Source organism: Malaclemys terrapin, chromosome 6 (genome assembly GCF_027887155.1).
Source record: "Malaclemys terrapin pileata isolate rMalTer1 chromosome 6, rMalTer1.hap1, whole genome shotgun sequence".
NCBI lineage: Eukaryota > Metazoa > Chordata > Testudines > Emydidae > Malaclemys > Malaclemys terrapin.
Window position 1 is genome coordinate 75,119,332 of NC_071510.1, and position 25,992 is coordinate 75,145,323.

The window sequence follows — 25,992 nt, forward strand, 5'->3', positions numbered from 1 at the left end:
GGAAATCCCACTAGGTGCCTTTCTGCATCCCTAGGTGCCTTAATATCTTTGAAAATCTCACCCTTTGGGTATGTCTACACTACGAAATTAGATCGAATTTATAGAAGTCAATTTTTTAGAAATCGATTTTATACAGTCGATTGTGTGTGTCCCCACTTAAAACCATTAACTCCGCGGAGTGCGTCCACAGTACCGAGGTTAGCGTCGACTTTCAGAGCATTTCACTGTGGGTAGCTATCCCACAGTTCCCACTGTCTCCACCACCCATTGGAATTCTGGGTTGAGCTCCCAATGCCTGATGGGGCAAAAACTTTGTCGCGGGTGGTTCTGGGTACATGTCGTCAGCACCTCCTCCCCACCCCATCCCCCGAAAGCAATGGCAGACAATCATTTCGTGCCTTTTTTCCGGGGTCCTGTCCACCAGCCCCACTCCGCCCACTGCCTGCTTGGATGATTGGAACCCCAGGCTGGAAGTGGGCTGAGCGGGTCGGCAGACGGAGCCCCAAACCGGCAGCGGGGTGAATGGCTCAGCCCGCTGCTGGTCTGGGGCTCCGTCCGCTGGCTCCTGCCAGCCGGAGTCCCAAGCCCCGCTCAGCTGGCAGACCTCGGTGAGGTCAATCAGGGGTGCCTGGACAGACATGGCTATCCTCCTCGTAGAGCACTGAATGGGAGTGACTCCAGGTCATTCTCTTCTTTAAGTTTCATCTCATGGAGATTCAGTCCTGCCTGGAATATCATGCCAGCTGAAGGCTTCTGCCTCAGGCTGCTCTCCCAGCCGGCATTACTGTGCGGTCACACCCACCCCAGCCTGCTCCTTGCTCCCATGGCTCATGAAGCCTGGACAGTAGTAAGGAGCAGTTCAACTTGTGGAATGACAAATCCAGAATGAAGGATTGCACTCTATGGGCCACGTTAAGATTATTTCAGAGTCCTAGATTACATTAGTCCCTATAAAAGGCTTCATGAAAATTTCCCCGCCCCTAACAAAAATGTTAATTTATCAGAGCAGCTGAAAGGGTAAGGAACCTGGGACTATAACTGAGAGAGAGCTTCCATATTATTTAACTCATAATTGATATAATTCAAAGTAAAATTTCACAGGGCGGTCTGTTCTAAGACTAAAAATGCAGGAGGGGAGTCAGAAAAAGGAATAGTGACCTGTTTCCACCCGGTTTCAAACTGGTGACGTTTCGTGTGTTAGGTGAATGTGATAACCGCTACACTACGGGCCTTCTCTTTTTTTGCCACAGACTTTGCCGAATGCACAAGAATGTTTTCTCTAGCTACAGAAGCTACCAAATTCAGTGTCTATATCTATGGCCTTCCTGCTCACAAAGCGGTCATGCCCCCGCCCAAGGCTGAGACAGCGACCTGGCTCTGGCAGGATCGCTAACGAGGCGTGATACTTTTGCAATTAAGCAAACACAGCAATTCTTTCCTGGCTTCTGCCACTGAATGCCTCCATGCATTACACTGTGTCCTATCAGTGCGGGAGGACTGCATGAGCTCGAGTGCTTTTTTTTGCCTTCTAATCAATGATAACCTCAGGGACGAAGATGATAGGGGGAACGTAGAAACATTCTAGGGGGACTGCATGGTTACCAGTGCTGCTGAGTTCACTACACTGGCCAAACAGGAAATGAAATTCAAAAGTTCCCAGGGCTTTTCCTGTGTACCTGGCTAGTGCATCTGAGTTTAAAGTGCTGTCCAGAGCAGTCACAATGGAGCACTCTGGGATAGCTCCTGGAGGCCAATACCGTCAAATTGCATCCACACTACCCCAAATTTAACCCAGCGATGTTGATTTCCGTGCTAATACCTTCGTCGGGGAGGAGTACAGAAATCGATTTTAAGAGCCCTTTAAATAAAAAAAAAGGCTTTGTCGTGTGGACGGGTGCCGGGTTAAATCGATGTAACGCTGCTAAATTCGACCTAAACTCGTAGTGTAGAGTATTATGCATTTATTTGACTACATCCTTACTTCAGATGTCTGAATCTATCATATCTATTATTTTATATTGAATTTTATTTTTTTTAATTAGGTCAAGGTTCTGTGACCTTGTGCCAGGCATTGTCTAGTTGGTTACTAGTTGAACTAGTCATATCACCTTGCCTCAATCAGTTGGGCACCTATAAAGGTTCACAGACTGAAAATCAGTTCACCTGCTTCTTTTGTTCTGCCTTTTTGGTGATTTTCCATTACTTCCAAACCCCACCCTCCCTTCAGACAAAAGGAGGTAGTGTCTTCTCCCAGGTAGAGCATACCTATTGTCCCAAGGTGTTTTACTTTGAATACACAATCATTGAGTGCCAATCACTCACCATTGTCTCTCCCAGGTCATGACATGCTAATTCATGATGGATCCACATATTTATACGTTTTCAATGACACAATGATTTCATGATACAATTTCATAAAATTATCCAAAATCAGTTCACCGACTACTAGTCATTCTTTCCAGTTGGATTTGAATGTAGTGTGTGCACTGCAATTCCCATCCTGTAATATTATTTAAACTAAGTTGCTATTCCCCAGTAAAATTTAAACCCAACCTTTTTCCCTTTTACAGTTCACACAAGCAGGATGGAAGAGCCATGATTTGACAGTCTCCTGCTGGGGTGTGTGTGTGTGTGTGTGTGTGTGTGTGTGTGTGTGCGCTGTTCCATTACCACCAGTTCTGTGGCCAAGCTGCATTTTCTGTGCCTGCTGGAGTCAGAGTTAGAGCAGTGCCCACCCATATGAGAAAGGAAAATAGGGCTGTGAAACTACTGAGTCCCACACCTTTCCTCCTATTTCCTTGGTGGGGAAGGTACACAAGGTTCTTCTTCTTTGAATTCTCTACAGGCCTTGCTTCCCACGCTTGTCTACCTCCTTCTTTTGCTACAGGTCTCCTGTAGCAGCATTGTCTTACTGGTGGTAGAAGTTGTTTTGCAGTTATTATATAGCATCTGGTGGCAGAGATTGGTCATATCAGGCCTGCAGAATATCTGCTTCCTGGACAATGTGAAGAAATTGGTAATAGGGTGTTTATATTGGGGAGAGAGCATGGGGCATTGGCAGAAAGAGTCTGGAAAGTGAAAGTGAGGAGTTCAGGGGGCTAGAAAGTGACAAGGGAGGAGTAGTAGGTAACTGGTGACTCTGGCAGTGAAAAGAGGGTTGTAGGGTAGGGGGCAGAGGGCTGGATGTTAATAGGGAAGATGCTGGGGAGTAGCAGAAGCAAGGATTGAAGAGCCAGAAATATGGCTCTATCTTCACGTGCTGTGTCAACTATTGTTTATTAAGAGAACTGAATAAAATATTTTCTTCTGACCAGAAATTGATTGATTATGTATTAGTTTGTAGTGGGTATTACTTACAGAGAGCCTTTATGTCATTTAACAATTACAGCCATTTCAAATAAGGAGTTTGTATTTTCTGTATGGTAGGAAAGTGCATTGATAACTCAGATGAGATTTCACCATCAGACTACTTCCACGGCTGACATTTTCACCCTTTCTTCCCAACAGAATTGATGTCACAGCGATTTTAGTATCTACTGAAAATATGCTGTGGTCAGCTTGCTGCTCAGTGCAGGAACTTTTGAATCCACATAAAGACAAAGACGCCAAGATCTATAAAATACACAACCACTGCAACAATCTGCTCTCTGCACTTGCCATTTTAACTGCACCTTTGAAGAATCTGTATGAGTAAGTATGAGGGTAATATTTTAATACAAGGTAAAATTGACCATATAGCTTATTTAACTTGCAAGTGAAAGGTAGATGGTCCATGAGACATTTTTTTGGTAAAAATGTAAATGGAACCCAAAGTCTGGACACAGTTTGAGAACCACTGCTTTAGATACTTGATTGGTGTCTTGAATTAGGTTTGTATTCTAAGATTATTGAAGTCAATGAGATTCTTTCCATCAAGTTTAATGGGATTTGAATCAAGCATACTTTTCCATAGATTCATAAAAGCTGGAACCGATCATCCAGTTTGATCTCCTACATAACACTGGGCATAGAACGTAACTTAGTGATTCCTCCAATAAGTGCAAATTTCTTGTTGAACTAGAGCATATCTTTTTAGAAAGATATATTTTCTTGATTTAAAGGCTTTAGTGATGAAGAATCCACTGTATTCCTTGCAAGTTAATCACTCTCACTTATACAAACTTGCACCTTATTTCCATAAAGAATTTTTCTAACTTCAGCTTCCAGCCATTGTATCTTCTCAAGTCTTTGTCTGCTAAAAGCCCTCCTAGAAATATTTTTCTCATACTTCTGGAATTACTGGACTTCTTGAAATAATTAATTGAACTGATTCTCTGATTACATGACACATAGGAAGCTGATGTGCTTCAGTAAGTCTCAAATATATTTGTAAAGAACAAGTGTATACAAAGCTTAATCTTAGGAGAATATATCTTTAGAAGTCACAATTGCAACCAAAACAGGACTTGGCCTAGACTGATGTTACATATGAGTTATGCCATTGCCTTCAGTGGGGCCAGGATTTAATGGAGATTGTTTTGTGTAAGAGCCAGATATTAAAGTGAGATCCCAAATTATGAAAAAAAAATAGCTGAGAGCCTGTGAGTCTGGTCTTCATTTTATTACATGAGGAGACAACTATGGGAAAAAATAGGAAGAGGGAGTCCTGATCTTTGTCTGTGTATGTCGGGTCTTCTAACTAGAGTGGTTCTTTTATCACTTGTGAGGTTGTTGTAACATCTAAATGTTGTGTCCTCAAAAACAGAATGTAGTCTATCCCTTTTAGCTGCTGTATGCCGTTCTGCTAATTCCTATTGTTTACAGATTTTTCTTGTATCCTGAGTTACAAAGAGTGACTTACTAATTTGAAAAATCAGAGAAGTCTATCAGAAAGGGGCAATAAAGAGAGAATGGAAAGGACTAGCTTGTATTTGGAATTTTACATACTGTGTTTCAAAATCACAAAAAACTCCAATGTTTTAGGCATGTAATAAATCTCAGTGTAGTAAACTGATTTGCTTTAGATAAAAAAACTCTATGTTCAGAGATAAAGGTGTCACAGATCCTTCCTGGCCAGTCACAGGGACTACTATGTAGGATATCCCCAGGGTATTTCAAGCCCTTTGAGCCTGAATGAAATTCAGCCAGTACCCCAATCTTGGGGAACCTAGGCATGCTGTCAGGGTGCAGAGCTATCTGGCACTCCTGCACTCTGAGTGCTGGAACCTTAGCCACCAAACACTTAGCCACTGTGAGTGCAGTGCTGACGCTTCAGACTCCCCACTCCCAGAACTCCTCCCAAAGGTGTGAAGCTTCTGGTTTACAGTTTAACTTTTTCAGGGTCATATAGTACTTGTGAAACAGCCAACACACACACTTTGTACAATCTAACAATGTTATGCTCTTAACAAATTAAGCAGAAGAGAATACAGATCACATAAAACATCCTAAACGCAATGTCCCTTACTTTCTAGCTCACCCTTCCCTTGTGAGTCCTTGGGGGAGCATCTGGGTTCAGGAAGGCAGGCAGGCAGGCAACTTATATATCCCCTCCTCATGGAGGCTGTTGCATGCTAGCTATCAGGGGGTAGCTGTGTTAGTCTGTATCTACAAAAACAACAAGGAGTCTGGTGGCACCTTAAAGACTAACATTTATTTGGGCATAAGCTTTCGTGAGTAAAAACCTCACTTCTTCGGATGCATAGAGTGAAAGTTACAGATGCAGGCATTATATACTGACACATGGAGAGCAGGGAGTTACTTCGCAAGTGGAGAACCAGTGTTGACAGGGCCAATTCAATCAGGGTGGATGTAGTCCACTCCCAATAATTAGATGAAGAGGTGTCAATTCTAGGAGAGGAAAAGCTGCTTCTGTAATGAGCCAGCCACTCCCAGTCCCTATTCAAGCCCAGATTAATGGTGTTGAATTTGCAAATGAATTTTAGTTCTGCTGTTTCTCTTTGAAGTCTGTTTCTGAAGTTTTTTTGTTCAATGATAGTGACTTTTAAATCTGTAATAGAATGACCAGGGAGATTGAAGTGTTCACTTACTGGCTTATGTATGTTACCATTCCTGATGTCCGATTTGTGTCCATTTATTCTTTTGCGGAGGGACTGTCCGGTTTGGCCAATGTACATGGCAGAGGGGCATTGCTGGCACATGATGGCATATATAACATTAGTGGATGTGCAGGTGAATGAGCCCTTGATGGTGTGGCTGATGTGGTTGGGTCCTCTGATGCTGTTGCCAGAGTAGATATGGGGACAGAGTAGGCAACGAGGTTTGCTACAGGGGTTCCTGGGTTGGTGTTTCTGTGGTGTGGTGTGTAGTTGCTGATGAGTATTTGCTTCAGATTGGGGGGTTGTCTGTAAGCGAGGACTGACCTGCCTCCCAAGGTCTGTGAGAGTGAGGGATCATTTTCCAGGATAGGTTGTAGATCGTGGATAATGCGCTGGAGAGGTTTTAGCTGGGGGCTGTATGTGATGGCCAGAGGTGTTCTGTTATTGTCCTTGTTGGGCCTGTCCTGTAGTAGGTGATTTCTGGGTACCCGTCTTGCTCTGTCAATCTGTTTCCTCACTTCCCCAGGTGGGTATTGTAGTTTTACGAATGCTCGATAAAGATCTTGTAGGTGTTTGTCTCTGTCTGAGGGGTTGGAGCAAATTCGGTTGTATCTTAGGGCTTGGCTGTAGACAATGGATCGTGTGATGTGTCTTGGATGGAAGCTGGAGGCATGTAGGTACGTATAGCGGTCAGTAGGTTTCCAGTATAGGGTGGTGTTTATGTGACCATCACTTATTTGTACTGTAGTGTCCAGGAAGTGGATCTCTTGTGTGGACTGGTCCAGGCTGAGGTTGATGGTGGGGTGGAAATTGTTGAAGTCCAGGTGGAATTCTTCAAGGGCCTCCTTTCCGTGGGTCCATATGATGAAGATGTCATCAATGTAGCGCAAGTAGAGGAGGGGCACCACGGGACGAGAGCTGAGGAAGCGTTGTTCTAAGTCAGCCATAAAAATGTTGGCATACTGTGGGGCCATGCGGGTACCCATAGCAGTGCCACTGACTTGAAGGTATAAGTTGTCCCCAAATCTGAAGTGGTTGTGGGTGAGGATGCTAGCTAGTCTCTCTCCTTCATGGGGGCCTTATCTAGCGTCTGGGACCTTGCTCTTTCCTGCCCCACACTTCCTGCCCCTGTCTTAATCTCATGCAAAATGACTCCCCCCTTATCCATTCCTCCCACCCCCACCCCCCGTGAGTCCATTTATAGACTCCTTCTAGGGTCACCTGCTTCTTTTGTTCTGCCTTTTTGGTGATTTTCCATTACTTCCAAACCCCACCCTCCCTTCAGACAAAAGGAGGAAGTGTCTTCTCCCAGGTAGAGCATACCTATTGTCCCAAGGTGTTTTACTTTGAATACACAATCATTGAGTGCCAATCACTCACCATTGTCTCTCCCAGGTCATGACATGCTAATTCATGATGGATCCACATATTTATACGTTTTCAATGACACAATGATTTCATGATACAATTTCATAAAATTATCCAAAATTCAGAAGTGGTACAGACAGAACTCCCACTTCATCACAGATGGGTCATCATGAAAATAAGGCCCTTTGCAAATCACAAAGCTCACAGATTTCATGTGTTGGCTATGGTGAAAATATCAAATTTCATGGTTTGTCACAGATTTATAGAAAAATGTTAAAACTGAAATTATATATGTAGCAAATGATCATTAAAGATTATATTTTTTGTGACGGCTAAAGAAGGTGATTTGCTGAACCATGCATTCTTAGATCTTTATTCTTAAAATTAGATGAGATCTCAGATCTGGATAGTTTTCTATATTGTGTGTTGCACTGCAGCTAGTATACTCTCAATAAACGTAACCCACTAATGACAGTCAAGATTACATAAAAAGTTAACATGCTGAGTTTGTTTATTAAATTCCCTGAGTTTGTTAGTCAATGATGTGTACATATTTTACAAGATGAAAAAAAAAAGTTTTCCCATTAACCAAATTAGAGGTTATGCATAATTTGAAATAAAAGAATATTGATCTCACATCAGTTTTCTTTATTGTCATGGCTGTATAATGAAAATGTCCATATGTTAGGTAGTTTCTAATTCATTCTCCAAAAAACTTGGATAAAATTAATTGTAAGGGAAGCAATAGATAGAAAAAGCAGACATGACTAATTTTTGCAAACCTAAATTGATTTTTGTCAATACATCATCTGAATCTCATAAGAGCAGGACACACAGAAGAGTTCACAAATGACTACTTCTATGTTTCTATCAGAAAATCTCTGAGAAAATGCCTCTGCATTGCTCTTCTGGGAAATGTCTGTTGAGGCATGAAATATGAACATAAGAATATAAGAATGGCCATACTGGGTCAGACCACAGGTCCATCCAGCCCAGTATCCTGTCTACTGACAGTGGCCAATGCCAGGTGCCCCAGAGGGAGTGAACCTAACATTTAATGATAAAGTGATTTTTCTCTTGCCATCCATCTCCACCCTCTGACAAATAGAGGATAGGGACACCATTCCTTACCCATCCTGGCTAATAGCCATTAATGACAAACAGAGGCTAGGGAAAGAGGCTATGGTCTGCGGTAGTTTGCAAAATACTTATCACTTGTAACCTATTTGCTAAGGAAGGAAACATTTCAATTGGTCTAATACTTGTCCAAGATTTTTGTGCAATAAAGATGAAAACAAAGTACATATCCAACATCCACTGTGCTCTAAAATATTAATTGCTAAGATAAGACATATTAATTCCACCCTCTGACAATATATAAACTTTTCGAATTCTTAGTTTCAGCTGTGGTTCCCTAATTCTAAATCCTCCATCTTGTCCCACAGGCAACTAGAACATCAGGTTGTTGCAGACATAGTTTACAGCCTTCAGAAATCAATGTTAATATAGATTTTAAAAGGGCAATTAATAAAGCTTTTCCGTTTAAATTAATTGGATTCCAGTAACAAAGAAATACACAATAAACCTGTAAAGTATTAGTGTTGAATTGTTGGGAAATTGAAGGAGAACGATTATCCCATACACTAACCTGGTTCCCATTCCACCAAATGAAAACTGATCACTTTTATATGACACTGTAATTGAAAATCTAGCTATAGACATCAGATCACAAAAATATACTGGGAATTCAAAAAGGAAGCTCTGTTTGCAGATAACCTGATGATTTATCTGAGCTCTCCTTAGAAAACCACACATTTCTTATGCGAGCTACAGAAAAAGGCAGTGTTTAGATCCCAAAAACAATGTGTGTGAATCAGTGCCCCCATAGCTCTGTTAAAAAAACAGAATCCCACAGAAAACCAAAAAACAGATTTCTAGTTAGAGTGAACACCACCTGATTTTAAATAGTATGGACTAAAAGTAAACATCAGTTTTATTTTCTAATGAAATATACCACACCACTACAGAAAATACAAACACATTTAGTTAAATAGTATTGTCTCCTTCTTAAACTTTGAGATCATATCCATCACATTACAATGGTCATTTTCTACAACTATTATATCCATTTGAAATTTTACCCATTTTTAGTCTCTCTCACAAAAAATCCTAAAAAAAAAAAAAAAAAAAATCACAAATCACTCCTGTCAAAAACATCACAAAAGTTTGTTCAATTTTCTTAAACAACCCTTAAGAGAGTCTTTAAGGTGCCACCAGACTCCTTGTTGTTTCCTTAAGAGAGAGAGGAGGTGTATCTCTCCTTTATCGAAGGTTATACATTTATGCAACATCCTTAAGGACAATACAAGAATGGCAACATTATGACTTTCACAATTACCAAGGCCCCAGTTTGTAACATAAAATTATTATTTAATTAAGCATCCTAGTCTTTTGTACTAAGCAAGACTATGTGCTGTTGCCAGACTTAATCTAAGCCTGATACCTCTCACCTTTCCCCACAAGGAAGATTGGTCTAATCAGGGTATTATTGATGGCAGAACATTGTCTCCGAGCCAGTTGTCCAGTAGTTGGGTTGGATGAATTCCAAGCGGTCACTGGAAATAGCATCCTAAGAAATGTCATTTTCAGGAATTAAAGATACTTAAGGTTTTGTCTTAGGTTGGTCAAGTATAACAAAAATACATGGTTGAGAAAGAAAATAATCCTGTATGTTTCTTTTGAAGAGTGAGTTTAGGGCAGATTCTCTCCTGTGCCAGAGCTCTCTGATCCTTGTGGCCAGCCCCAACTGCATCACCACTTAGAACTGTGGCAGGAAGATCTAACATCTGGTTTAAGATCTTTAATAGATCCTACACCAGTGGAGGTTGGTGGAGCAAAGCAGAACTCTGCTATGGCCATTACGCACCTCTAGCACACTGCCCATGCCAGTAGTGGTGGGGTGGCAGGCACAGAGCCCACACCCAGTATAGTTATGCCAACATCGAGTTTCCCCATGCCAGGGGAATTCTCTGCTGGCGATTTGACAAACCTCTCAAAAGAAAAATTGGCACTGAATTATTAAAGCATTATTAGATTCTCTTTTTATCGCTAACTGGCCACTACAGAAATTTTTTTAATGTTCACACACAAAAATTTCACATCAGAATTTAACATGATCCTTTGGAAGTTTATTAGATGAAAATATTAAGTGTTTCCAGAAGTATGGAACAAAGATTTGGATATAGTGATTCAAGATCGCTTGACAAAGGCTAAGTATACATTACATAAATCCTTGCTTGGTTATATCCACCATATAACCAAATATAATACTTTATTGCTCACAGATTATATTTCACCTTTACAGTCACTGCTAAGATTGTCAAAGATGCCAACAAAACTGCTGTACATGTCTTATTGTTCCTAGGGCCATATTATATCATTATGTATGGGAGTAACCTGTTTTTAATAATTTATTTGCTCAGGTTCACAAATAATATTGGACTATGACTGGAAAAGCTACACCTTTTATCACATCATTATATGTAGTAGACATAAACAGGAGTATGACTAGTGATAGGGACAATGTGGACAAGAACTTTTTTATTGATTGCAAAGAAGATAACATTGAGTTTCTGAATATCAGATGTAACCCAAGCTTGGAAATTTGGTGACTACTTAACTAATTATTAAATGTTAATAAATATGGCATATTGTCTACATTAAGGCAGCAGCACAATAAATTCTGTGAGACGTTATTCATGCATTCAATACAAAGCATTATAAGCAGAGCTGATAGCACCACCTATTATTAAAGTTTCTCAGTACTTCCCATGATAAGATCTTGTATTCAGTTGCTTATAACTTTGCAGAGCTTTAGCTGTTTCTGCTGAAATTTTGTATGCCAGATGTCTGTCTCAGGTTGAACTGTTCTGGGAAATATAAGCCAAAATGATTCAGCCATTTCCGAGAACAAAGCTAAGGGAATATACATTATTTTGCCCATGATAAGAATTTTTCAGACCATTTATTTGAATGCTCTAGCATCCATATGCTTTGGAGGAAGGACTTGAAATTTAGCAAAGGGTAGGTTTTTTTTGTCAGCGATATGTCCTTTGCCATTTCTGTGAAAATCTGCTCAAATATATATACCCAACTTATAAGCTTTTGAAAATCATAGTTTGTACATATTCAGTAGAGATTTCTTTGATTTTAACAGCTAAAGTCTCCAAAGATTCCAGCTTCACTGAGCATGTTCCACACCTTAACACTCTTACACGTGACCAGATTATATATGCACCATTCCCACAGAACAACTGAGCATGCTCCAGCACAAGGCTACCAGGGCTCAGAGGGTATGTCTACATAGCAAAGAAAAATCTTCCTGGAGGGTCCTAGAGCCCAGGCTCCAGCCTGCTCTTGGAAGTCTACACTCCAGTGATACAGCCCTGCAGCCCAAGCCCCACGAGCCTGAGTCAGCTAGAACAGGTCAGCTGCGGGTGTCTAGTTGCTGTGCAGACATACCCAGAGGGACTTTCGCTGCAATTGCTACTCCTAGATGCTCCGAGACAGAGTGGGGTGGTGCTGGTCTGAGCACCAGAACTAAGAGCAGGGAGCCTGTCTTTCCTGTGCTTTCAATGATCCCCTTGGTGGCACCCAGGCAGCGTAGAGGAGGAAGGAGTCTGATTTGAATGCAGAGGGCAAAAATGCCAGACCAGGGAGAGGGAAAGGAGTAGATTGGAACATGGAGTCTGGTGAGAATGGAGTGGGGGGAGTAAATGTGAATGGGAACAGTAGAGGAAAGACTGGGAGCTGGGGGACACTAGGATTGGCTGGGCAAGGAGACTGGGAGATGGAGGGAGGCCTTCTGGAACTGGTTTAGCTAGAACACTGAGGTCTGGTCTACACTACGAGTTTAGGTTGACTTTAGCAGCGTTAAATCGAACTAAGCCTGGACACGTTCACACGACGAAGCCCTTTCTTTCGACTTAAAGGTCCCTTTAAACCGGTTTCTTTACTCCACCTCCGCCGAGGGGATTAGCGATAAAATCGGCCTTAGCAGGTCAGAATTGGGGTAGTGTGGACGGAATTCGATGTTATTGGCCTCCAGGAGCTATCCCACAGTGCTTCATTATGACTGCTCTGGACAGCACTCTCAACTCAGATGCACTGACCAGGTAGACAGGAAAAGCCCCGTGAATGTTTGAATTTCATTTCCTGTTTGCCCAGCGTGGAGAGCACAGGTGACCACGCAGAGCTCATCAGCACATGATGGAGTCCCAGGATCGCAAAAGAGCTCCATCATGGACCGAACGGGAGGTACGGGATCTGCTCGCCATATGGGGAGATGAATCAGTGCTAGCTGAACTCCGTAGAAGGACAGAGGCCATAACAGGGACGCACAGCAGTGCTGTGTGAAAATTAAGGAGCTAAGGCAAGCCTACCACAAAGCCAGAGAGGCAAACGGAAGGTCCGGGGCAGAGCCGCAAACATGCCGCTTCTACGCGGAGCTGCATGCCATGCTAGGGGGTGCAGCCACCACTACCCCAACCATGTGCTATGACTCCGTCACTGGAGAAACACACAGGGAAGCGGGTTTGGGGTACGAGGAAGATGAGGATGAAGATAATGTAGATAGCTCACAGTAGCAAGGAAGCGGAGAAACCGGTTTCCCCAACAGCCAGGATATGTTTATCACCCTGGACCTGGAGTCAGTAACCTCCGAACTCACCCAAGGCGTGCTCCCAGACCCTGAGGACACACAGGGGACCTCTGGTGAGTGTACGTTTGTAAATATTACACATGGTTTAAAAGCAAGTGTGTTTAATGATTTATGATTAATTTGCCCTGGCAATCGCGGCCAGTACAGCTACTGGAAAAGTCTGTTAACGTGTATGGGGATGGAGCAGAAATCCTCCAGGGACATCTCCAGAAAGCTCTCCTTTATGTACTCCCAAAGCCTTTGCAAAAGGTTTCTGGGGAGGGCTGCCTTATCCCGTCCGCTATGGTAGGACACTTTACCACGCCAGGCCAGTAGCATGTAGTCTGGAATCATTGCATAACAAACCATGGCAGTGTATGGTCCCGGTGTTTGCTGGCATGCAGACAACATCCATTCCTTATCGGTCTTTGTTATCCTCAGGAGAGTGATATCATTCACAGTCACCTGGTTGAAATGGGGCGATTTTATTAAGGGGACATTCAGAGGTGCCCGTTCCTGCTCTGCTGAACAGAAATGTTCCCCGCTGTTAGCCACGGGGGGAGGGGTGAAGTGATCATCCCCGATAATTGGGTGTGGGGGGGAGGAGGGTTAGTTGGGTTTGTGCTGCATGTTAACCCGGAAACCGCAGCCCCTCCTTTTACATTGCAAACCCATTTTAAATGGCCTACCCAACGAGTGCTTGGTATGGGAAATGAGGGCGCTACTGTTTGAAACCATTCCCACATGTTAAGAAGGTTAAAAAAGCCAAAAGACTGTGGCTTACCATGGCTGCCTGCAAGCCGAAATCTGTTGCCTGGCACTGCATGAGTGATCTCTCACACCAAACCGGCAGGCCCTCAATATAAGAGGAAAAATGCGACCTTGTAACGAAAGCACATGTGCTGTGTAATGTGAACAGCAAAATTTAACGTGAAAGAGTGTACCCATTGTTCTCTAAAATGTCTTTTTTTTAACCACCTCTCCCTTCTCCTCCACCAGCTGCAAATGTTTCTCCTTCACAGAGGCTAGTGAAGATTAGAAGGAGAAAATGGCGGACTCGGGATGACATGTTCACGGAGCTCCAGATGTCCTGCCATGCTGAAAGAGCACAGCAGAATGCGTGGAGGCAGTCAATGTCAGACTACAGAAAAGCACAGTATGAATGAGAGGAGAGATGGCAGGCTGAATCGCGGGATGAACAGAGCAAGTGGCGGGCTGAAGGTGATAGGTGGCATCAGCTTGCAGACAGAAGGCAAGAGTCGATGCTCCGGCTGCTGGAGCATCAAACTGATATGCTCCAGCGTATGGTTGAGCTGCAGGAAAGGCAGCAGGAGCAGAGACCGCCGCTACAGCCCCTGTGTAACCAACAGCCCTCCTCCCCAAGTTCCATAGGCTCCTCACCCAGATGCCCAAGAACACGGTGGGGGGGCCTCCGGCCATCCAGTCACTCCACCCCAGATGATTGCCCAAGCATCAGAAGGCTGGCCTTCAATAAGAGTTAAAGTTTTAAACTGCAGTGTGTCCTTTTTCTTCCCTCCTCCTGCACCCATCCCGGGCTACCTTGGCAATTATCCCCCTAGTTGTGTGATGAATTAATAAAGAATGCATGAATGTGAAGTAACAATGACTTTATTGCCTCTGCAAGTGGTGCTCGAAGGGGGAGGGGAGGGTGGAGTGGTTGGTTTTCAGGGAAGTAGAGTGAACTGGGTGGGGGGGTGGGGCGGAGGGTTCATCAAAGAGAAACAAACAGAAGTTTCACACCGTAGCCTGGCCAGTCACAAAACTCGTTTTCAAAGCTTCTTTGATGTGCACCGTGCCCTGCTGTGCTCTTCTAACCGCCCTGGTGTCTGGCTGCACGTAATCAGCGGCCAGGCGATGTGCCTCAACCTCCCACCCCGCCATAAATGTCTCCCCCTCACTCTCACAGATATTGTGGAGTGCACTGCAAGCAGCAATAACAATGGGGATATTCTTTTCGCTGAGGTCTGAGCGAGTCAGTAAGCTGCGCCAGCGTGCTTTTAAATGTCCAAATGCACATTCCACCATCATTTGGCACTTGCTCAGCCTGTAGTTGAACAGGTCCTGACTACTGTCCAGGCTGCCTGTGTACGGCTTCATGAGCCATGGCATTAAGGGATAGGCTGGGTCCCCAAGGATAACTATAGGCATTTCAACATCCCCAACTATTATTTTCTGGTCCGGGAAGAAAGTCCCTTCCTCCAGCTTTCGAAACAGACCAGAGTGCCTGAAGACGCGAGCATCATGTACCTTTCCCGGCCATCCCACGTTGATGTTGGTGAAACGTCCCTTGTGATCCACCAGGGCTTGCAGCAGCATTGAAAAGTACCCCTTGCGGTTTATGTACTCGGTGGCTTGGTGCTCCGGTGCCAAGATAGGGATATGGGTTCCGTCTATCGCCCCACCACAGTTTGGGAATCCCATTGCAGCAAAGTCATCCACTATGTCCTACACATTTCCCAGAGTCACTACCCTTGATATCAGCAGGTCTTTGATTGCCCTGGCAACTTGGATCACAGCAGCCCCCACAGTAGATTTGCCCACTCCAAATTGATTCCCGACTGACCGGTAGCTGTCTGGCGTTGCAAGCTTCCCCAGGGCTATTGCCACTCGCTTCTCAACTGTGAGGGCTGCTCTCATCCTGGTATTCTGGCGCTTCAGGGCAGGGGAAAGCAAGTCACAAAGTTCCATGAAAGTGCCCTTACGCATGCGAAAGTTTCGCAGCCACTGGGAATCGTCCCACACCTGCAGCACGATGCGGTCCCACCAGTCTGTGCTTGTTTCCCGGGCCCAGAATCGGCGTTCCACGGCATGAACCTGCCCCAGTAACACCATGATTTGCATATTGCTGGGGCCTGTGCCTTGTGAGAGATCTATGTCCATGTCAATTTCCTCATCACTCTCGTCGCCGCGCTGCAATCGCCTCCTCGGCTCGTCCTGGTTTTGCTTTGGCATGTCCTGGCTCTGCATATACTCCAGGACAATGCGCGTGGTGTTCATAGTGCTCATAATTGCCGCGGTGATCTGAGCGGGCTCCATGATCCCAGTGCTATGGCGTCTGGACTGAAAAAAGGCGCGAAACTAGTATCTGACGGACGGAGGGATGGAGGGAGGGGCGAGTGACGACATGGCATACAGGTACAGGGAATTAAAATCAACAAAGGTGGCTGTGCATCAGGGAGAAACACAAACAACTGTCACACAGAATGGCCCCCCCCCCAAAGATTGAACTCAAAATCCTGGGTTTAGGAGGCCGTTGATTTCACGGAGAGAGGGGGAAGCAAGTGAATACAGAACAAATCTATTTTTTACATCTTAAGCTGGCAGACAACAGTGCAGCATGACTGATAGCCCTCGGCATCTTCTGGGTGCTTGGCAGAAAATAGCATACTACGACTGATAGCCATCATCATCGAGACTGCCCAGGTGCCCATGATTGACAGCCACTGCAGTACGATGACGACGGATACCAGTCGTAATATATCATCTTCTACCAAAAGGCAAGGGGCTGCTACTGTGTGCAATTCAGCCCCACGTCTGCCAGCACCCAGATCGCCGATGAAGGCTACCAGTCATACTGCCCCGTCTACTGCCAAAAGGCAATTAGCTGCTGCTGTGTAGCAATGCAGTACCACGTCTGCCGGCACCCAGAGGACATATGGTGACGGTGAGCTGAGCTGAGCGGGCTCCATGCTTGGCGTGGTATGTTGTCTGCACAGGTAACCCAGGTAAAAAGGCGTGAATCGATTGTCTGCCGTTGCTCTGACGGAGGGGGAGGTGCCTGATGACATGTACCCAGAACCTCCCGCGACACTGTTTTATATCATTCAGGCATTGGGATCTCAACCCAGAATTCCAATGGACAGCGGAGACTGCGGGAACTATGAGATAGCTACCCATAGTGCAACGCTCCGGAAGTCGAAGGTAGCCTCAGTACTGTGGACGCAGTCCGCCGACTTAATGCACTTAGAGCATTTTATGTGGGGACACACACAATCGGCTGTATACAACCAATTTCTATAAAACCGGCTTCTATAAATTTGACCTAATTTCGTAGTGTAGACATACCCTGAGACTGGGAACCATGGGAGTAGGAGGTGGGGGGTTGGGAAGCAGTGAGGTAAACAGGGTGATTGGGATTCAGTTGGTTGGGGGATAGAATGCTAAAATCAATAATGAGCAAGTTGGAGAGGAAGAGACTGGCAGGGCTGGATTTCCAATTAGGCACAGTAGGCACGTGCCTACGGGCACCAGCGTTCTAGGGTCATCTAAAAGTTAAAAGTGGGTTAAAAGTTCCATTTTTTATGGAAAACATGAAGATCAGCTGTAGTGGGGTGGGGGAGCACTGAAGATGCTGTGCATAGGGGTGCATAAAGTGTAAATCCGGCCCTGGAGACTGGGACTGTCTGGAGAAGGAGACTGGGACTAGGAACTAGAGGGAGGAGAATGTGGACATGTGGGGAGGCGAGAGAGATCTGACAAGGAACTTGTGGGGACTGGCAAAGGACCTGGGGAAGAGACTGATACTGCATCAGAAACCTGAAGAGGGAGACTGGGAGCCAGTTGGAGTGGCGGGGAAGGAGAGAGACAGATAGGCCAAGGAACTGGCAGGAGGATCTGTGACTGTCTGAGAAAGGAGACTGGGGCTGAATTTGGGGAGAGGGAGAGAATGGAGGTTGGGGGAAAATTAGGACTTGGAAAAGAGCCCAGCGGATTGACTGGGCAAGGAAACTGGGATTAGGATGAGATGCCTGAGGGGGTGGAGACTGGGACTAAAGGCTTGTAACAGGGACAGGTTGGGTGGGGGACGGGGCAAAAGAGATCAGGCTTGAGGAAAACTGACAGAAGAATCTTTGCCCACTGGAGTATACTCCCCTCTAGAGTTGAATGGAACTCAGGATTCCTGAATTTCACCATTCCTCTGCTGTCAGCAAATATCTGTGAAATCTGCTTGCAAATGGTGTGTCTCATTGACTTCTATTTCTGGTCCAACTATAGAGGATGGCTCCTGTTGCTGTCAGATACCTCATTAGTTCAAGTAGCAGAGGTCTGTGCAGTGATTCTAAAGGTTCCAACCCTGCTGATGAACCCTGTGAGTGTCAATATGATGCCAAATGATGGAATTTGTGTATTCAGTCTGCTTTTTAAAAAAACATAGTAAATACCATAAATACAGACTGGACTTCTGGAGACCTATTGGCAATTGTTTTTAAAACGTACAAAATCTGTCAAACATTAGACAATCAAATTAATCAAAAATAATCCAGATAGGGAGTTGTGGGTCTCAAACCATGCACAACAGAATTTTATCCTTTATGGGTAAACCTTTCAGTCTTCAAAAGTTGTTTCAGACATTCAGCATGTCTCAGGAGGCTCTCAACAATTTACAGGATTGAACCCAAAGACAGTTTGTATCCTCGAAATAGTTTGAAGAACACTTTTACCATTCTACAGATTACCATGAAATGCAAGATTTATAAATTATATTTTCCTAGTAGAGTAGAATTTCATTTAAATGAACTCTATAAACTTCTTATTCAGTTCATTAGCTGCAGTTCAAAATGATCTGGTTAAACAACAATTCAGTCAATCTAGCAGCAGAGGGAGGAACATTTTTCTTCTCTTTCTTCTGAGCTTCCAACTATTGCAACACTAAAACCAGTTCCAAACACACGGGATAATTCTTCATGGATTATCCTCTTAGAATGTAAAAAAACCCAAATACAATGCAACCTACCTGCCTCTAAACTTCATTCCAGTGGGTCCACCATGTTACAAAGTGACCAAGCCACATCACAGCAATTTAACATGAACAATTTGACAAAATGATGTATTTAACATCCCATACCCAAGTGATAGTAATAACCATTGTATTTCCTTGGAGAGCTGAGATGTGCACTTAAATCAATAAACCACATCAGGGAAGTGGTGTAGTCAGCTAAACATTGTCATGATGTTTCGAAACCCTCAGATATGTAGAATTCCCTTCATGCTTTTCACATGACAAGAATTTGCTTTTAGCGAACCTTGGCAGCACGTATATCTTGATAAGGCAGTGGATAACTGGATTTAATTGTACCCTTAATTCCCTCCTCTGCTTACAGAGTAAAATTCTCTCCTATTCAGAAGGCCAGCACAAGGTTTATGCACAATTAAAGTCGCACTTAATCCCTCAAAATAGAGACTGCCCTCTGCGATATACTTAGGGTAGCTCAAAGCAGAGCAGAGTGGTTTTCAGTTGCCTCATGCTGACAAGAAGTCATCAGTTCCCTCTGTTGCTGAAGATGATGAAAAAGATCTAATTGCCCTCCTTCAGATGATTATGTATTAGACATCAGGAGATGCTATTACAAATTAAAAATTCAGGATGATAGCATGACTGCTGAGAGGAGTATTTAGAGATTCCAACTTTTTTCTTTTCTTTTAGCAGTTGGAAGTACCTCTATTTTTTAAGAAAAACAAGTTACAACTCATGCAGCTGCATATTATCCATAATTCTAAATTGTTTAGATTACCAAGTCCTTCAAAATCTACAAGGAAACACCATGTGTATCTTGTAGGCATCTCATCATTTCACACCTGCATTGAGGCTTGCAAGATCAATTCTCACCTTGTCATACTCTAAGAGAGAATAAAACTACTGTAACTTGGGATCTTGCTGTGGTATTAAATACTCTCACAGATGCTATCCAGCACTTTGAGACTATAGGCAGCTGCCTTAATATATCTTATAGTCAAAACAACTTTTCTACTAGCTATTACTATACTTCTGTCAGAAGAGCAGTTGAATTAAACTGTCTGGCACAGAGTTACATTTTCTTTCTGGCAAGAATTACATTGCCAGCAGTGGACACTGAGAACTGCTGGCACCAAAGGATTATTGCATTATTAGCAGACACTTCATTCTTTATAATATTTAAAGATGATGTTACATTTAGACAATGTGCTTCCTTAAAGCAATCACAGGTTTCCACATCAATTTTGAAATCTGCCTAGAAGTTTGCTCTCCCAAACCTCATAACTCAGAATCCAAAAGTCTCTGCCACCTGCTTGACATTAAGAGAGCTCTCAAGGACTGTATTTAACAAACTGCTGTATTCCAAAAATCTCCCCAACAGCTCATATACTACCAGCAGAGAAAATGTGGCTGCTTATTACTACTCAGACTTTATCAATCATGATTTCCATTAAGGAATCCTGTTTTCATCAAAGTAAATAATTGCTATTTCCATTACTGCAGATTCTTTAAGAGGTGTAACAGCCTATTTGGCTAAATTGGGGGGAAAAAATTATTTCTATACACAGCTACAGCGAGTAAGAATTTGTCTTGGACATTGCCAGCATTTTAAAACTTCTACAGTTTCCTTGTGAAAATATTTTTATTTTCCTTTACCTACTTTACAATCTTATCTTTATGCTTAGCCTTCAGAAGACTTCATGTGTATTATTGAGGAAGCTTAAATGTTACTGTTGTAATGATCCCTTACCCTTTTGTAGTGTACCCTGCTTGGTATATGCCACCCTTTCCACTCAAAGCTGCTTGATCATGCTCGCATTATAGTCAGTGGCAAAACGCCTATTGATTTTTTTTTTTAATTGCCACTTTTTCCTAAGAAATTCAAGGTGAGTGTTATGGTTCATTTCCCCGCTCATGGATGAGAGGGTGGATTTTTTTTTTTAAAATGTGTGTGGAGTCACTAAAAACTAGGGAGTGACTTCATCAACAATTTGTCTGTATCTCTAAACTTTATCTAGTGGGACTGGAAAAAGGAATTTTAATAGGATAAACTTCAAACAAACAAACAAACAAAAACACCCAAATCTACAAAACATTGGGGTGATGAAGTACCCTAGAGCAGTGGTTCTCAACCAAGGATACATATACCCCAAAGGGTATACGGAGTCTACCAGGGGGTAAATCAACTTATCTAGATATTTGCCTAGTTTTACAACAGGCTACATAAAAAGCACTAGCAAAGTCAGTACAAACTAAAATTTCATACAGACAATAACTTGTTTATACTGCTCTATATGCTGAAATGTAAGTACCATATCTATATTCCAATTGATTTATAATTATATGGTAAAAATGAGAAAGTAAGCAATTTTTCAGTAATAGTGTGCTGTGACACTTCTGTATTTTTTGTCTGATTTTGTAAATAAGTAGTTTTTAAATGAGGTGAAACTTGGGGGTACACAAGACAAATCAGATTCCTGAAAGGGATACAGTAGTCTGGAAAGGTTGAGAACCACTGCCCTATAGGGAAGGGCTGATCCTTCTTTCTAGATTAAGGAGGCAGAGTCTAGATATGTATAATTAGGTAATAGGAGCGGTGGTCCATAACTGGATTTCCTACGTGCTAACGCAATACAAATGTTACCAATAACAACCAGCACTGTTCAGCGTAGAGAATTACAGAATATTATATTACCCCTGAATTTGGAGCATCCCAGGAAAGCTACTATTATGGTGTAGAAGAAAATTTCTGAACTAAATGAGACTATTAAAATAGTTACATTGTTTACTCTAGCCATTGTCCCCAACTAAAGCTCAGATTTTTATTCTGAAAGAAATTTGAAAATTTTAAACAGAAACCAAGTGCTGGCTGCCCTCACTCCTTTTCTTTTAATTTCCTAGGCTTTTTTAAAAAAATACACACACAGTAATGATGTGGCAGTATTTATAATTTCAGTTATTAATTGTTCAAATTAGAGACACATTATGGAAATTTTGGTAGCACTTGAAACAAAGTAGAAGGAAGAAGGAAATTGGTGTGTAATTTCTCCTTAGATATATTGGGCCAAATTCACCCCTGGCGTAACTACATTGAAGTCAGTTCCCAAGATCCTGAACAGCCCTAAGATCACACTTGGCGCAGCTGAGGAAAGAGAAACTACCTTGGTGTAATTTAAAGCAGACTCCAGGCTGCTCTGAGTTATGCCAGCTGTAGCGGTTATATTAGTCTCCCAGGGTTCAGCACCACCTGACTGTAGCATGCCCCCTTCTGTCCCATTTGCCAAGTTAGGCCTGGTCTACACTACGGGTTTAGGTCGACTTTAGCAGCGTTAAACCGAATTAAGCCTGGACACGTCCACACAACGAGGCCCTTTCTTTCGACTTAAAGGGCCCTTTAAACCGGTTTCTTTACACCACCTCCGACGAGGGGATTAGCGATAAAACCGGCCTTTGCGGGTCGGAATTGGGGTAGTGTGGACAGAATTCGATGTTATTGGCCTCCGGGAGCTATCCCACAGTGCTTCATTATGACTGCTCTGGACAGCGCTCTCAACTCAGATGCACTGACCAGGTAGACAGGAAAAGACCTGCGAAGGTTTGAATTTCATTTCCTGTTTGCCCAGCGTGGAGAGCACAGGTGACCACGCAGAGCTCATCAGCACAGGTAACCGTCATGGAGTCCTCCCAGGATCGCAAAAGAGCTCCAGCATGGACCGAACGGGAGGTACGAGATCTGCTCGCCATATGGGGAGATGAAGCAGTGATAGCTGAACTCCGTAGCAGTAAAAGAAATGGAAAAGTATTAGAAAAGATCTCCAAGGCCATGAAGGACCGAGGCCATAACAGGGACACACAGCAGTGCCGCGTGAAAATTAAGGAGCTACGGCAAGCCTACCACAAAGCCAGAGAAGCAAACGGAAGGTCCGGGGCAGAGCCGCAAACTTGCCGCTACTACGCGGAGCTGCATGCGATCCTAGGGGGTGCAGCCACCACTACCCCAACCGTGTGCTATGACTCTCTCACTGGAGAAACACACAGGGAAGACGGTTCGGGGAACGAGGAAGATGACGATGGAGGTACTGTAGGTAGCTCACAGCAGCAAGGAAGCGGAGAAACCGGTTTCCCCAACAGCCAGGATATGTTTGTGACACTGGACCTGGAACCAGTAACCCCCGAACTCACCCAAGACCCTCAGGGCACACAGGAGACCTCTGGTGAGTGTAACTTTGTAAATATTTGTAAACATTACAAAAAAAAAGCAAGCAAGTCTGTTAACGTGTATGGGGATGGAGCGGAAATCCTCCAGGGACATCTCCAGAAAGCTCTCCTGGTTGAAATGGGGTGATTTTATTAAGGGGGACATTCAGAGGCGCCCGTTCCTGCTATTCTGACCAGAAATGTTCCCCGCTGTTAACCACGCGGTGGGGGGGAGGGGTGAAGTGATCATCCCAGAGAATCGTGTGGGGGGGGGGGAGGGTGGTTTACTTGTGTTTGTGCCGCATGTTAACCGGGAAACCGCAGCCCCCTCCTTTTACATTGAAACCCCATTTTAAATGGACAACCCAATTCATCCTTGATATGGGAAATGCGCTGCTGTTTGCAACCTTTCCCGCATGTTAAGAAGGTTAAAAAAGCCAAAACACTGTGGCCTACGATGGCTGCCTGCAAGCCGAAATATGCGACCTTGTAATGAAAGAGTGTACCCATTGTTCCCTAAAATGTGTCTTTTTTTAACCACCTCTCCCTTCTCCTCCACCAGCTGCAAATGTTTCTCCTTCGCAGAGGCTCGTGAACATTAGAAAGAGAAAACGTAAGACGAGGGACGAGATGTTCATGGAGCTGCAGATGTCCGCCCAGGCTGATAGAGCACAGCAGAATGCATGGAGGCAGTCAATGTCGGACATGAGAAAAGCCCAACATGAACGAGAGGAGAGGTGGCGGGCTGAAGACGATAGGTGGCGTCAGCTTGCAGACAGACGGCAAGAGGCAATGCTCCGTCTGCTGGAGCATCAAAGTGATATGCTCAAGCGTATGGTTGAGTTGCAGGAAAGGCAGCAGGAGCAGAGACCGCCGCTACAGCCCCTGTGTAACCAACAGCCCTCCTCCCCAAGTTCCATAGCCTCCTCACCCAGACGCCCAAGAACACGGTGGGGGGGCCTCCGTCCACCCAGTCACTCCACCCCAGATGATCGCCCAAGCATCAGAAGGCTGGGCTTCAATAAGAGTTAAAGTTTTAAAATGCAGTGTGTCCTTTTCCATCCCTCCTCCCCCACCCATCCCAGCTACCTTGGCAATTATCCCCCTACCTCTGTAAGGAACTAATAAAGAATGCATGAATGTGAAAAAACAATGACTTTATTGCCTCTGCAAGCGGGAGGGGAGGGTGGGGTGGGGTGGTTGGTTTACAGGGAAGTAGAGTGAACCGGGTCGGGGGGGGGGGTGGGTTGGAGGGTTCATCAAGGAGAAACAAACAGAAGTTTCACACAGTAGCCTGGCCAGTCACAAAACTCGTTTTCAAAGCTTCTCTGATGCGCACCGCGCCCTGCTGTGCTCCTCTAACCGCCCTGGTGTCTGGCTGTGCGTAATCAGCGGCCAGGCGAGTTGCCTCAACCTCCCACCCCGCCATAAAGGTCTCCCCCTTTCTCTCACAGATATTGTGGAGCACACAGCAAGCAGCAATAACAATGGGGATATTCTTTTCGCTGAGGTCTGAGCGAGTCAGTAAGCTGCGCCAGCGCGCTTTTAAACGTCCAAATGCACATTCCACCACCATTCGGCACTTGCTCAGCCTGTAGTTGAACAGGTCCTGACTCCTGTCCAGGCTGCCTGTGTACGGCTTCATGAGCCATGGCATTAAGGGGTAGGCTGGGTCCCCAAGGATCACGATAGGCATTTCAACATCCCCAATGGTCACTTTCTGGTCCGGGAAGAAAGTCCCTTCCTCCAGCTTTCGAAACAGAGCAGAGTTCCTGAAGACGCGAGCATCATGTACCTTTCCCGGCCATCCCACGTTTATGTTGGTGAAACGTCCCTTGTGATCCACCAGGGCTTGCAGCAGCATTGAAAAGTACCCCTTGCGGTTTACGTAGTCGGTGGCTTGGTGCTCCGGTGACAAGATAGGGATATGGGTTCCGTCTATGGCCCCGCCACAGTTTGGGAATCCCATTTCAGCAAAACCATCCACTATTGACTGCACGTTGCCCAGAGTCACTACCCTTGCTATCACCCGGTCTTTCATTGCCCTGGCAAATTGGATCACAGCAGCCCCCACAGTAGATTTGCCCACTCCAAATTGATTCCCGACTGACCGGTAGCTGTCTGGCGTTGCAAGCTTCCCCAGGGCTATTGCCACTCGCTTCTCAACTGTGAGGGCTGCTCTCATCTTGGTATCCTGGCGTTTCATGGCAGGGGAAAGCAAGTCACAAAGTTCCATGAAAGTGCCCTTACGCATGCGAAAGTTTCGCAGCCACTGGGAATCGTCCCATACCTGCAGCACGATGCGGTCCCACCAGTCTGTGCTTGTAAAGAACGGTGGCTGTGCATCAGGGAGAGACACAAACTGTCACAGACTGGTCCCCCCCAAAGATTAAACTGAAAACCCTGGGTTTAGCAGGCCGTTGATTTGACGGAGGGAGGGGGAAGCAAATGAATACAGAGAAAATCTATTTTTTTACATCTTAAGACGACGGTGCAGCGTGACTGATAGCCCTCGGCATCTTTCTGGGTGCTTGGCAGCAAATACGGGGCGGTGTATGACGATGGTCTTCAGGCCTATTGCACGAGCTGCTGCTCAGGGAAGACTCTGCTAATGTGCGATGACCCGACTTGTAATAGGCCGGCTAACAGTCATAATACACCATTTACTGCCAAAAGGCAAGCCCCACGGCTGCCAGCACCCAGATCGCCGATGAAGGCTACCAGTCTACTGCACCGTCTACCGCCAAAAGGCAGTTAGCAGCTGCTGCTGTGTAGCAATGCAGTCCCACGTCTGCCGGCACCAAGAGGACATATGGTGACGGTGAGCTCAGCTGTGCTGAGCGGGCTCCATGTTGTCTGCACAGGTAACCCAGGTAACCCAGATAAAAAGGCGCGAATCTATTGTCTGCCGTTGCTGTGATGGGGGAGGGAGGGGC

At 44.6% G+C, this 25,992-nt stretch overlaps 1 protein-coding gene across 1 annotated transcript in view; it reads left to right on the forward strand.

Annotated features, from left to right (window-relative positions):
• Positions 1 to 25,992, forward strand: part of KIAA0825 (KIAA0825 ortholog) — a 414,416-nt gene that overhangs the window by 165,165 nt on the left and 223,259 nt on the right. The window contains exon 13 of the mRNA XM_054032998.1: positions 3,508 to 3,690. Within this exon, the coding sequence (XP_053888973.1) occupies positions 3,508 to 3,690 (183 nt within the window). The remainder of the gene's footprint in view (positions 1 to 3,507; positions 3,691 to 25,992) is intronic.